Here is a 13,902-nt window from a genome sequence, read left to right as displayed (position 1 = left end):
TTCATCGAGAAGAGAATCGCGTTGCGTGGGCGGGACCATGCCACACATGTCGCTTCCGCTGTCCGGTAGCACCATAATTTGAAATTGGAAATCCTCTAAAAATCTCTCCCCTTCTCTAATTTTCCCTTCTTAAAGAGCCCAAGACAAAGGCACAAACGATGACGTTTTGTTTGCATGCGCTCCTTGGACGCGCGCCCACACCCCTTTCGTCGCATTTGATTGGATGCGATCCCTAGGTCCTCCTTATTCGCCTTGCTCGATCGCCACCTCGTCTCTCGGAACTCCCCCAAGAACTCCACTATCATCTCCTCCAAAAAAAAAAGGAAAAAAAAGAAGAAGAAAAAACTCCACTATCGACTCCTGTTTCCACATTCATCAGTGCTCTCTCACTCCTGCTCTTATGATGCACGCACATGATCATCCTCCCTCGAAGCCAAGTTGTTAATTGCTGCAATCCTCCCATTCCTCTTTGGAAAGCTTGATCGACGCAAGAGCGTTGTTAAAGAGTTTTCGCTTGAGGCTGAGGTACTCCGGCCACGTCACGGCCCGGTAGGCCGGGCCCTGGCCTGGGCCGACGAGCTTATCAACGGGCGACACTCCGACGTGGGCCGGGGGGCCGCATATATACGCCGCCGAGAGACGGTGGCGCGTCCGGTTGACGACGGCCCGGTGCAGGACGGTCCGGAATTGGCCGTTGGAGAGGATGTGAGAGAGGTCGCCGACGTTGACGACGAGGGCGCCGGGAAGGGGAGGCACCGTCACCCACCTTGCCGGGTCGGGCCGCAGGACTTGGAGACCGCTCGTGCTGCTCTGGTACAGCACGGTGAGGAGGCTGGAGTCGGTGTGGGCGGCGAGGCCCATTGCACGGTCTGGCTCGGGGCAGGCCGGGTAGGAGTTGAGCTGCAGCACGGCGGACAAGTCTCCCGAGTCCCTTACGGGGCCGGCCCAACTGATGTCCTCCTCCGTGAGGCCCAGCGAGAGAAGCATCAGGTGCATCAACCTCCCGGCCAGCTCCTTCATCACCTCCTTGTACTCCTCCATGACATCACTGCCATGATGAAAACATGCATGTATGCCAAGTAAAGCCTGGATTAATTTTCGGGTGCGCTATCTCGCTAGCTAGCAGGACGTGTATATCTAGTAATAATAATAATGATAATAATAATAATAATATATGCATGCATGGTGGGAGTTGTGCACGTACCAGAATCCACCGGAGTCCTTGGGCCAGAGCTTGCGCGCATGCTCGAGGGGGGAGCCGGTGATGGTGAAGCCCTCGGACCACATGAACTTGGAGAAGAAAGAAGAGATGGGTGCGAGGCCGTAGCCAGAGATGTTACCGGGAGAACGAGCGGCCTTGAGCTTCTGATGGGTGGGGAGGGAGAAGAGTCGCCGGATTTGGTACTCGAGGCGATCTAGGAGGTCCGAAGATATGCCGTGTCCAGTGACTTGGAAGGCGCCCCACTCCTCGCAGGCCCGGCCCACGAGCAGAACGGCGTCGGGGCTGGCAAGGTCGACCACGGGCACCGAGTCGGGCCCGGACGGCTCGACGGACGGGTGGTCATGGAGGCCAGGCCATGCGTGCGAGTCTGGGACCTCACGGACGGACTCGAACTCGAAGTGGCGAGGGTGGTGGAGGCGGAGGGTACGGAAGGACTCGTCGGAGACCGAAGGCATGGTGGGTGGTCACTGGTCACTGGTCAGGGAGGAGTGGTGGAAGGGAGAGTGAAGAGAGGATGGTTTTATAGGTACGAGCGCGAATTGTGAGGGGGCTTCGCATTCCAACTGGTAGGGCAGTTATAGAGGAATTGCTAAAGCGTTAACCAACCATGGTAATGCGATAAGACAAAACGGGGTAGATAATTAGTTGAGGAGATTGTCAGTTAAAAGGCCAAACGGGGCATGGCAAGGAAATTTTTTTGGGTGGTAATAGTGTAATCCCCGGCAGTCTTCCGGGCTTGACCGCTCCATGACTCGTTTGGTTTTGGTTCCCAGGAAGAGGGGAGATAAAAAATAAACATAAAAAAGAAGGAAAAAATATATTTATATTGGATTAAAATTTTAAAAAAGAAAGAAAAAACCAAACGAGTCCTTGGTGATGTAAATTTTGGGGTAACATGAAGAGCGCGACATCCGCCATGCCCATTGGAGCTGAAAGTTTGGAGTTATTCCAATTGCATTAAAATATAAAAACAATAAAAGACTCAAAAAGAAAAGACACCGCTAAATTTCAAGTACTCTTTTCACGGTACCTTCCATTCTTGTATGTTAGTCTCGTTGGGCATCGTTTAAGAGTGTGGGGGTTAAAGACCTTAATTTAGTTTAAGGGAAGGATGAGAAGTATAGGTCAGAGAACCGTGACTTGTGGTGCTTATCTTCTACCTCTTGAGGAATATACTGTTATCCGAGGGAAATGTGTTCATGCATCACGCAGGCTTGTCTGTTCTTGTTTCTCTTTGTTACGGGGGCAGCAGAGCGAGACATTACAACCACATTCATTGGCCGAAACTAATCCGTGGGCCAACACATGATCTCCACATTGCCTCTCTGAACCTTCGTAATCGCCAATCAGAATACAATATCTCCAAGATCACCTTTTTGCGGAAGTATAGGAGGGGGGCTAAAGCCCCACCAAATAATGTTGCTACCGTGTCTCCAAAGCTCACCTCTTGAGGAATTGAAACCCATCACCGGGAGCGACCCATCGAGTAGGATTTGCCAACAGCTATTGCTCGATTACAAGTTTTTTCCTGCCTTTTTTTGCCCTCTGTAGTCCAGAATCGCCCATCCCCTTCATGAATCAAGACCCATCACGGACGGCACTCCCGATGAGCCCTGGTTCGGATCCGACACAAATCATGATGCTGTGACGCAGTAAAATCAAGTCACCGGGGCCCAGCAACGCTGACTCCCATCAAATAAAATCCAACGCGAGCCCTAATTGCTGCCAGTCCACAACTACTTTGTCATCTCATCTGTCGCCATGCTATCAAGCAAGACTACGCTCGAATGGACTTGATTAGATATCAGTCTAATTCAAGCAGTTAATAGCCCGGCTGGAAGGACGCGACTGAGCCTAACGCAAGCTCGAACGCTCCAATAATATGAGCCAAGGTCACACAACCTTTGGCTCGCAGGCGGACAGGCAACATCAATTCCCTCAGATGGGACATTACTCGTCAGTGGCCAAGTTCAACTCCTCAAAAATTAGGCAGATGCCAACCGCCATCGACAATCACAAGCAGTCTTCTTCTTTTTTTGGCACATAATCACAAGCAGTCATCGTGGGCATCGTGCATCGCTAAAACTAATCTTCTGATTAGCTTTGGCGCGAGTCTTGTTCAACAGTATATATAATATGCAACATTCTTGCATATTATCTTTCTAAAGAAAGAGCCATTTGTGGAAGTATAGCAACTAAGGAGGAGAATGCATGAGAATATGAGTTGGGATGGTGCCAGAGTGCGTGAAGATGGGTATTCAGTGGCCGTAGTGTCCTCTAGCGGGGGTGTCAGTGGATAGCCTTGAGGGATGCAGACAAAGTAATGAAACATGGGAGTGCCTGGCGAGATAAGGAACAAAAGTAGGGAAGAGAAAGAATACCCATCCTCATGGGAGTGATTGGCGAGATAAGGAGGGAGGGGGGAGGCGAAAGAATAGTATAAAAAAAAAAAAAAAAAAAAGAAAAAAAGAGGGGAAGGGGGGGGGGGAGGGATTGTGAGAACCATTAATTCTGTCCTCAACCATGTATCTCCAAAGGAGAGAGTGATACAAAGGCTTGTCATGTGGCCCTGTCCACAAGTAGAAAAACATACATATCATGAGGCATTTAGACAGCTGGTTCGCCTGTCCCAGTATCGCTGCCCTCCAAAAGAGGGCCCCTACCCCACCCTTGAGAACATGGACAAACAGCCGCTGGCCTTTTCCTTCGTCCATCTCTCTCTTGCCTCGTTGGAAATGGTGCAGCTTCTCTAGAATCTCTTTAATAAGGCCCAGGTGGGACTCTGCAGAGCTTCGGGACCCACGCATCACAGTAGGGTTGTTTTGTCGCTTGTCTTGATGTGGAGGACCCGGTCATCCCCTTTGTGGTGTATGTTCTGTCATCTCTGGGAAGGGGAGAACTACTTTGTCCCACCATGAGATGGAAAGCTTTCCATTGCCATCCTAGGTTTCAAGCTGAGCCTAAGATCTCATCATCTTCCGTGATGACTTGTTTTATTCCCAGCAAAAAGGCTCTTACAACCCTAAGCACGTGTAATTGATATACAGCTTGCAGGAAATCCCGATCAACTACTTGCTTATATCCAATCTTCATTCTTTCCAGCCACCATTTAATGATTTAAACTGCTCGTATTCTGTACAAAATATCACTTGACTAGCATGCGCTCTCTTCTTTCTACCTAGGAGAACATGCCTATAATAGTTCGAACATCCTCTCGGAAGGCCTAAATATTTGTAGACACACAAGTAGCAAGCCTAGCTGCAAACAGAGGAGCAGCTTCCACTCACCAAACTTCCAGCACCCAAAACTACCAGTTGACCATGGCCTACAACGGCCCTCCAGTTTAATCTTTCATTAACGCAGACCAACCTCAATTTCTTCCCTGTTTTGTCATATCTCTGCCATTTCCATGTCCTTCAGTTGCATCCATGATGTTCTTCAAATATCCTTCATGGGAATCATATGCTTAAAAATCCAGCCTCTAATTACTCTCTTGTTTCCACCGAAGACAAACTTAGTATAATGTTTCATAAACACCACGATCATTGCTCGCTTACCGATTTCTTTATGATCTCTGTAGGAACCCATAATGCAGGGCCCCTTTGTGTGAAAGATCCAGATTGACTGTTGTCCGTAAGTTTTATGCATTCTCAAGTTTCATTTTATATTATATAATTTAATTTTTCTGACTGAATTTTAGATAAATCTTGGGAGTAAAAAGTACATTCACCAATTAGAGAACAGCTAGAAAGAGTAAGAAATTGATAAACAGTACTTAATGTTGCATGCCTTCAAAAATTCACCATAGTATTACAATATATGCTAAGAAGACCAGCATGATATGCTTACCGTATCTCGTACTAATAAGATATAAACGTTTACAGTATAGAGAAAATCAAATCTGATGTATTGCAAAATCCTGTAGATACCTAGATATTTATGGAAAGTTGAAGAGGTCTGTCGCTAATGGCTATAACTCTGCATTATTTTCTATGCACGAAAGTTATGTCTTTGGGCACAAGAAACAGGCATCCTGATATCTTTCATGAAAGCTAAATAGCTTCTTAATATCTCAGGAATTTGGTCTACTGTTAAGGGTGCTAGACGTTGATATTTTTTGCTAGTGCTGTGATAGTATATGCTAGTTTGGAACTTTTTTAGATGTCAAATGGCATACCATAGGCTATAGACACATTGCAGAAGGCTTGTTCTTTAGAAATCAATACATTATTGCGTTATAAATTTCCAAGTAAATTGTTCTGGCTGATATATTTTTCTTCTTGCTTTGTTGAAGTATAAACCATTTTTATCCTACTCAAAAGTTTGTAGTACTGACCCATACCAAGCGGTTCAGTGCATACCATACCATAATGACCCAATATGAAACTAGTACGGTATAATAGGGTCTCAGTACATCCACATGCCAAGCCACATGATATAGTTGCTGTGCCAACTCCAGCAGCTTACCATATGTCAGTACAGGAATGCACCATACCTATCCAACTCATATTGATAAGCGATAGGTATAAATTCCACTGCCAAGACTAAAAATCTTGACTCTAATTTACACATAACCTATAGTCTTTCCCGGCTTCCTGTTATCAGTCAATCCTCAAAATTATTCAAGCCAAATCCACTAGCCCCCCCAAAGAAAGAGTCAGATAACTGCAAACCATCAATTCCTATGATAAAAATGCAGTGTCCCAACTACGATAAGGAAGAAAAATTCTAGAAGCATTGCTAACCGCGGCACTTGTGTCCGTCTTAAGCTTCTCTTGCAAGCAATCCATAAAAACAATGAAGAACTTGAACCCCACTCATGATAACTATTATACTCATCTAACCAAGGTCCACCGAACTAGTACCGGAACCTGTACTGGTCGGCGCCCGGTATGGTTCGGTACCAGTTCCGTACCGAACCAAACCGGTAGGGCGTGCCAGTTCACGAACCAGCATGCCCTTTTTTTTTAGTTTTCAAAAAAATTTAATTAGTAATCATTCTTTTTGAACTTTTTCAATGAATTTAAATCTAATTTGATTTTTTGATTTTTGGATTTTTTTGATATTTCTTTGATCCCGGTTTAACCTAAATGATACGTCGTATTGCTTTAAAATGATATAAGTCATAAAATAAGCAATATAAAATATTTTCAAACCAAGTAGTGACATAAAAATCAAAAAATAATACAATCAATTATATACATTTAAAGTCCAACATACATACCAATATCTAAATCGGGTTGAGTGGCAATGCCTCGTAGATATCCGGATCATCAGCATAGTCAAATGGCACATCAGCCCACACATCTAACCAAGCGGTATTGTAGTCTTGTACGTTGATCCCATAAGGAACGTACGCCGGATTATAAGCACTCTCGGATCTCTCGCTAAAGCTCTGACTCTGAGAGGTGTCCTCTAGTTGATAATACAACTATAGATTTTTTGGAAGGAGAAGCGACGAAGCCGCTTTCAAATTACATTGGGAAGGCCTTCTCGGGCCTTTCCAACGCCACCTGATGCCTTTAAAAGTGGTCCATACCCAACCTGGTTCGCACCGAGTCGGCACCGAACCGGCCGATTCTGGTTGGTCCAATATCGGCTACGGCTGGTAGGGGCTGGAACCGAATATGAATGACGAACCGACCCGGTTTCGCACCGGGTCGGTTCAGTACTGCCTGAACAGGGCGATTCGGCCTAGTTCGATAGACCTTGCATCCAACACTATCAGTGGTTGACTACAACGTTCAGCAAATATGGTGTATTAAGATATTCCGTTATTACAATTACTGAAGACATAATTTACCTTACAAGATTTAGCATATATGTCATATATTAACAAGATTACACAATTAGAGTATCTCTTAATAGTCTGATTCGCTTTGCTTTGTTCTTGAAAATATATTACTCACAACAAGCTAGTTTAAACTAGTAAAAATTGTTGGCCCCCCTGCCTCTCCATGAATGTAAAGAAAAAATAAGGAACATAAACACCCAGAGAAAGAGAGAGAGCTGGAAGCACATGCATTTACACAATAACAGGGCAAATAGTCAATAAAATCTGGGCATATACCAATAAAATTAAAGGAAAAAATGATAAATTAGAAGACAAAGAAATAGAGAGCACTATACTTGGGGAAGTAATTATACTGTACAAAAGAGCGACAAGTGGTGTGTGGGAGAAGAGGCTTGCAATTTAGTTGAAGAGAAATGGGTATCCATAACACCTAAAGTTAGCAATCATATAGACAAATTAAGAGCTCATTAAAGTTTCAGAGATAACCAAGCAATAAGACATAGGCATGCATCATAGAGAAATCCGAACAGAAGTTTGAAAAAGAGAGGCTATGCAAGATCATTCAAAAATGTTACTGAATAACCACACAAGATGAAGGAGCACAAACAGAAGAAACAAAGAGAATTTATACAAAAGGCAAGGTGGAAAAAGAAAACACAAGCAACAAATATACAAGATTAGTCTACATGTGAAAAGATAAGATACCCACCATCATATTTGATCATCACCAAGCAATATGCTTAAAATCCCTACCACCATACAGAAAACACAACTGAAGGATGAAGCTTGCCATTCTAGCATCTATTTTTCTCTGGAACAACACCCTTGCCCAAAGTGTAAATCCTCCATAACAATCTACAACATGATGGAAATTATTTGTGCCACAGAATAGTAGAAGATTAATGCAGTTACCATTTATTGCCATTTAATCTGATATCCATCAGATGGTCTCACAAATTAAAAATCAAGAATAGAAAATCAATCCATTTACACAAGTTACAGGTACTAGCTATGAATATACCTTGATATCTTCTGGCGTCTGCATAGGTGACAGATATGAGCTTAGCATATATCACTATGAGATGAAAGTGAATAGGCTCTGCCTAATCTGTTTCTCAAAAACAAGAGAGATATTATGAGACAAATGAGCACCAAGAGAAACAACTTAAAAATAAATAATTTGGGAGAGAGATCATCAGTTGACTAGGCAAGCAAAAAATATAACTCGAAAAAAACAAAAGGCAGTATGTTTTATTAATCAGTGTATCATACTACACCAGAAACCAAAAGGCCTAATCAATTGTAATTGCCATGGAACCTGTTTTAGATTAGTAATATTACCCCTTTTACTAGTTGCAGATTTAATTTAACTTTTCCTATTTCAAACATAATAATATGCCCCAAGAATAGTATCAAATCAAGTATTTCATGCTTCTGGTTTGTGCATCATATCTAGAGTTGTGCATGTGCAATGCATGTGCCTTTTTTTTTTCAGTAATTGATGCCCGTCCGCCTAGGCAAGGAGAAGAAAGCGTGCGAAGGGAGGAAAAACTAATACAGTGGAAGCATAGAGAGGTGAGGATTTTTTTTTTTTCAATTAAGGTGGGACCCGACTTTCCATGTAGCTGGACTTTCTATGACTAAATTGCCCCTCTTTGGGTTCCAATACCAAAAAGAGAAATAATATGTTTCAAAAAATCCAGAAATACTCTTTAGATTCATATCCTAGAAAGTAGAAAGTAAGTTTTCTCTTTTCTACTGAAGTATCAAATCCCAAATTTATCTCCGAACCCTGAGCCCTCAGATTCCCCCTCTCCCTTCCCTCCAAATTTTATATTTTCCTCTCACATTGCCCACTCTTCTCAAGCCAAGTGCATGGCAATGCTGAGCACTAGATTAAATAAAAAGTAAAATCACCGTATCTGAAAAATCAAGAAAAAATAATATCTAGATCTGAAAAAAAAACATAAAAGAACAATGAAACATCCTTACAAATTGTTAAAAGAAAAAAAGTAGCAACCCATCGAAATATCCAAGCAACCAAGAAACCAGAATATACCAAACTAAAAATCAGGATATTTATTTGTAAAAAGAATTTTCTAAAAGGCCTACCCTATCTAGGACAAAAGGAAAATCACCATATGTGAAATAATCAAAATCTAATCAAGAATGAAAGCCTAATTAGTTCTAAAAAAACGTTAAAAGTATAAGAATTTCTACATATAGAAGAGACAGATATCATACATTATTAAAAGGAGACACAACGCGAATAATAGAATGCTGTCAAAAGACAATAACATATTTAAGACACTAATCAGAAGTTACTAAAAATTAAAAAAATAATATTTATTAAAAGATTTCAAGAAAGGCCTGCCCTATACAAGAAAGGGAAAATCACCATACTCAATATAATAAAAAAATCAAAAGAAGAAGGCAAGAAGATTCCAATAGTCTTAAACATAAAACTAACTGGAAAGAGACAAGATAAAAGAGAGAACAAGAACTGCAGATCTGAAAGAGACAAAAGCACATATATTGTTCCTAGAGCAAACAAACATACCAATAGGCTATCATTGAAAGGCTTAAACTCATCAAGAGAAAATGTTCAGACTGCTCGAATCATACGTCTAAAAGAGACTTGTAACATAAGTTTTTCAACAGCTCGTTCAGATTGCTCGAATTTATAACCAACCAAGAGCTGTTAAAGAATACAAAATCCATATGGTTAGGATAAGATTTCGTCAAAAGGTTTATAAGAGAAAAATGGAAAATCATCATATCTGTAATTTAAAGAATTGAAATCAAGAAAGAAAGATGAACTAGTTCCAAGTATGAATTACAAATCTAAGGACAACAAATAGCACATTATATATTAATCAAACTTGAAGAAATAAAAGCAATAATAAGTTATCATCAATAGGACTTAAGTTATCAACACTAGAATCCTGTACATGCATCCTACATGCACGTTCTTTGCACCTCTATCTATTGCCTCTCTAATTATAGAGATGGATATAATTTTTTACACAAGAGAGAGAGAGAAAGTGAATGCTTTCTATTTACAATGCTACTTTTATCCATTTCTTCTCTAATTATAGAGGATTAGTTTTAACTAAGAAGAGTTTCGGATCTATAAGAATTCCAATTAAAGAAGGATAGAAAGATTTTTTTTCATGGGCGTTGTGCCCGAGGTGCAGATGGGAAAGAGATTAGAGAGCACCATATTATGTTTATGGATTGGAGCCCTTAGTGTATGCAGATTGGGAGGCATATAGCTTGAGGCTCTAAGGCCGAAGATGTGAATAGGTGTGCAAATGGGTCGGATCGGGCTGGGTCATGAGTGACCCCGACCCAACCCGGTTTTTTGTTCGGGTCTTAATTTTGGACCTAGACTCAACCCAATAGAAGATCGGATCAGTCCACCGCTACAATTTTTGACCCAATGGGTCATTCGAGTCAGGTCGGGTCCATGTATAACCCGGATCCAACCTAAAAAATTCGGGTCCAGCTCGGATTCGGATTGGGTCAACCCATCCATAGCTTCAGAACTTGTTTGCACCTCTGTGGGCTGCGGCCCGCAGGCCCAAATATTTTTACATATTTGGATCGGGTCGAGGCCAGGCATGTCGTAGGATTGAAAATCCAAAATTATCCAAATTTCAAATAGGTCGGGTCGGGTCTGAATTCAGTAAAATCAGACCTGACCCAAAAAAAAAAAAGAAACGGGTTCAATTTTAGGATCCGACCCGACCCAACCCTACCGGTTCTCCAAAACAGGTTGGGTCGGGTCGGGTCACAGATCGACCCGACCCATTTGCAGCTTTAGATGCAAAGCTGGCCTCAAGCCTTTCCTGTTATATTAGTAGATATTTATAACACCAACTGGAAGGTATTATATGATAAAAGATCTCTATTGTCATGAAAAGATTATATAAAAGACTTGTGCTATACAAGAAACAGGCAAATCACATTATCCATAGAGTTAAAATCAAGAAACATTAACTTTCTTGAAGAAAGTTGTAAGAAACTAGAACTACAGATCTAGATGAGATAAAACAAAACATAAACTTTCAGAAAAATAATATAATAATAATAGGTGATGATCAAAATGCTTGGACTTACTTCACATTCAAGAAACACCATATAAATAGAATTAAAATCAAGAAAGATTAACTTGTTTCAAGAAACCTAGAAGAAACTAGAACTACACACTAAAAGAGACAAATAACATATACTTTTAAGAAACAAAAAACATTAATAATAGGCTATATGACTAATATGTTTGAACTTGCATCACATTCAAGAAACCATCTAGAAACATACAATGAATAAAAGATTTTTGTACTTACAACAAGATTTTACCAAAGGCCCAGTCTAGAAATATAAAAGAGCCAAATAACATACACTACTAATAGAACAAACAACACCAATAAATGGCTATCACTAAAGGCTTGAAGTTATCAATATAATTGAAACACTAAAAAGAAGGTAGTGAAACATAAAAATATTAAATCTTTTCTGACACAAGATAAAGAAAAAAAAACTTTTATATTAATAATTGAAATCAAGAAAGATTTGCTGGTTTTAAGAAACTGATAGGAACAAAAATTGAACAACTAAAACCAATAGCAAGCCATCACCAAAATGCACAAACTTGTCAAATTATTCAAGGTGCCAACAAGAAGTTGTTAAAGAACAAAAGGTTCACACAATTAAAAGAAGTTTTCATTTAAAAGCCTACTCTATAAAAAAATGTAACAACAGAAAATCAGAACTAAGAAAGTAAGACTAGGTGCTTCATATATATATCAACCCTTACAAATCCAAAAGATGCATAACATGCAATACCATAGACCAAATATAATTAATAGTAGAAAGTTACAAGATATTCAAGACAACAATCAACAATTTCAGAAACATTTCATAACAAAATTATCTTGTATACCAAGACTAATTTTTAAGATATTTTATAAAAATAAGAATTACACATCTGAAAGAGACAAAGAAGATAAACTATTAAAAGAACAAAAAAAAAAACCAACACCTGGCCATCGTTAAAAGAATTTGAATTTGTCAAAATAGTCAAGAAACCAAGTAGATACAAAAGAATCAAAAATTCATATCATTGTCAAAAGATTTCATTTAAAATCTTGTTTTATGAGAAAAACGAAAAAGCATCATATCTGGAACATACAAAATCGAAATCCAGGAAGAAATACTTGATGGTTGTTAGAAAAAACTAGAAAAAGGAATTGTATGTCCAAAAGAGATGAATAACTTATATGTTTTAAAGAATATACAAAGGTAATAATAGACTATCATCAAAAGTCTGCCAATGAATACAGTTATCACAAAAAGTTTTCATGAAATCTCACAAGTCAAAAAAGCAACATACCTAAAATCAAGAAACAAAGTCAAGCTGGTTATATTTAAAAATACATATATTAAGACAAGCAAGAATTGGAACTCCGGAAGAAATGAATGGCATATGTATTTTAAAATCACACAGAGAACTGAAGAGAATCTCTCTGATAATTTGTTTGAAAAATCAATCAAAACTAAACCAAAATAGAAAAGCACATAAAAGAAAAATAAATACTGAAATATGTAGAGCAACTGTTAAATCCAACCCAAAAGAAAAGTAAAACAGGAAACACATCCGTTATAGAACGTATATTGAAACAAAGAAACCCGAATAAAACCCAAGAAAACCAAACTAATGGCAGCCAAATAGACACCAAACAATGCGATTGCTAACTGAATCAAGACAGTCTTTCGTGTCCAAGTAACTATACGGCCAACACGATCGTACAGAACCGAATCGCAGCAGAACTCAAATCCACAACGACGATATTAAGAAATAGAGACAAGGAAGTCAAGAAGACGTACTGAAACGCAGATTCGAGAGTTCCGACATCCTTGCCTCGTTTTCCGCCGGAGCCGGAGCCAGAGCCGAAGCCGAAGCCTTCCCCACGACTTCCTCTTCAGAAGCTCTCTGTTCCTCCCCTCCTCTTCTTCCAGACATCAAGCAGGAGGGACGGAGTCTTGGCAGCTCGAGCCCAAGAAGTCGTGAAAGATTGACTTCCGTCGATCCGCACAACCGCCATTATCCAACCCCTTCTCTCCATCTATTATTCCCCATTTCTTTGGTAGGTCGTCAAAGAAACCCTTCAGCCTCCTCTTATGCCGCTGCCATTCGAGGAGAGAGACCTTGGAGCCCTGAAGCATCAGAGGACTAAATAAAGATGGGCAACGGAGGAGAGGAGGCCGATGCGTCGCGGATCTTCCCGGAGGCGAGCTGTACCCTAAAATGCGTTGACTGACTCGCTTGTTCACGTACTCACGATGGCGGCGATGCGCCTTGCTTCTACGTTTTCTTCAGCGCTCGCTCCTTTACCATCTTAAAATGGTGCTTTTGCGGCATCAGACTTCGTGTCTCGGAGGTTCCATCGGCCTGTCATACGAATCACGCAACGACGAGACACAACCTACTCCTGAAAGTTATTGGAAGGTGGTCCGATGGGGTGTATTTAACTCATCATTTGGTTCCAGTCGTCCTAATCAACGCTAGCCTTGGTAGGACTGGCTTGACCAACTAATAATGCCAATAAGAGGATTTAAACACTCCAGTGTAGCAGAGAAAGACCTCACGGGCTTTTGACACAAAAACATTTCAGCAAGGTTTCGGCGAAACAAGAAAAGCACTTGACATTCTTGCAAGCAATGATTGTTGCTGTTCTTGTCAGGTGAGTCGATGGTGATCAACAAGAACGAAGGCAAAAATTTCTGCTGCAAACCCAGCACTTCTTGGAAGATATCGTTCACCATAGATTACAACAACAATAAAAAATAATAATAAAAAAAAAAAAACTCGGGGATCGAAATC

General features: G+C 40.7%; 1 protein-coding gene across 1 annotated transcript; it reads right to left on the bottom strand.

Moving 5' to 3' along the window:
* Positions 1 to 77: 77 nt before the first annotated feature.
* On the bottom strand, positions 78 to 2,043 carry LOC103717451 (gibberellin 3-beta-dioxygenase 1). The gene is made up of 2 exons (XM_008805845.4): positions 1,205 to 2,043; positions 78 to 1,048 (listed from the first exon to the last, which is right to left on the bottom strand). Exons 1-2 carry the CDS (start codon positions 1,675 to 1,677, stop codon positions 442 to 444), a joined length of 1,080 nt encoding a protein of 359 aa, XP_008804067.2. The 5' UTR covers positions 1,678 to 2,043; the 3' UTR covers positions 78 to 441.
* Between the last annotated feature and the right edge of the window lie 11,859 nt (positions 2,044 to 13,902).

This window comes from Phoenix dactylifera, chromosome 8 (genome assembly GCF_009389715.1).
Source record: "Phoenix dactylifera cultivar Barhee BC4 chromosome 8, palm_55x_up_171113_PBpolish2nd_filt_p, whole genome shotgun sequence".
NCBI lineage: Eukaryota > Viridiplantae > Streptophyta > Magnoliopsida > Arecales > Arecaceae > Phoenix > Phoenix dactylifera.
Note: the sequence above shows the minus strand (reverse complement) of the source record. Positions and strands in the feature narration are given on the sequence as shown.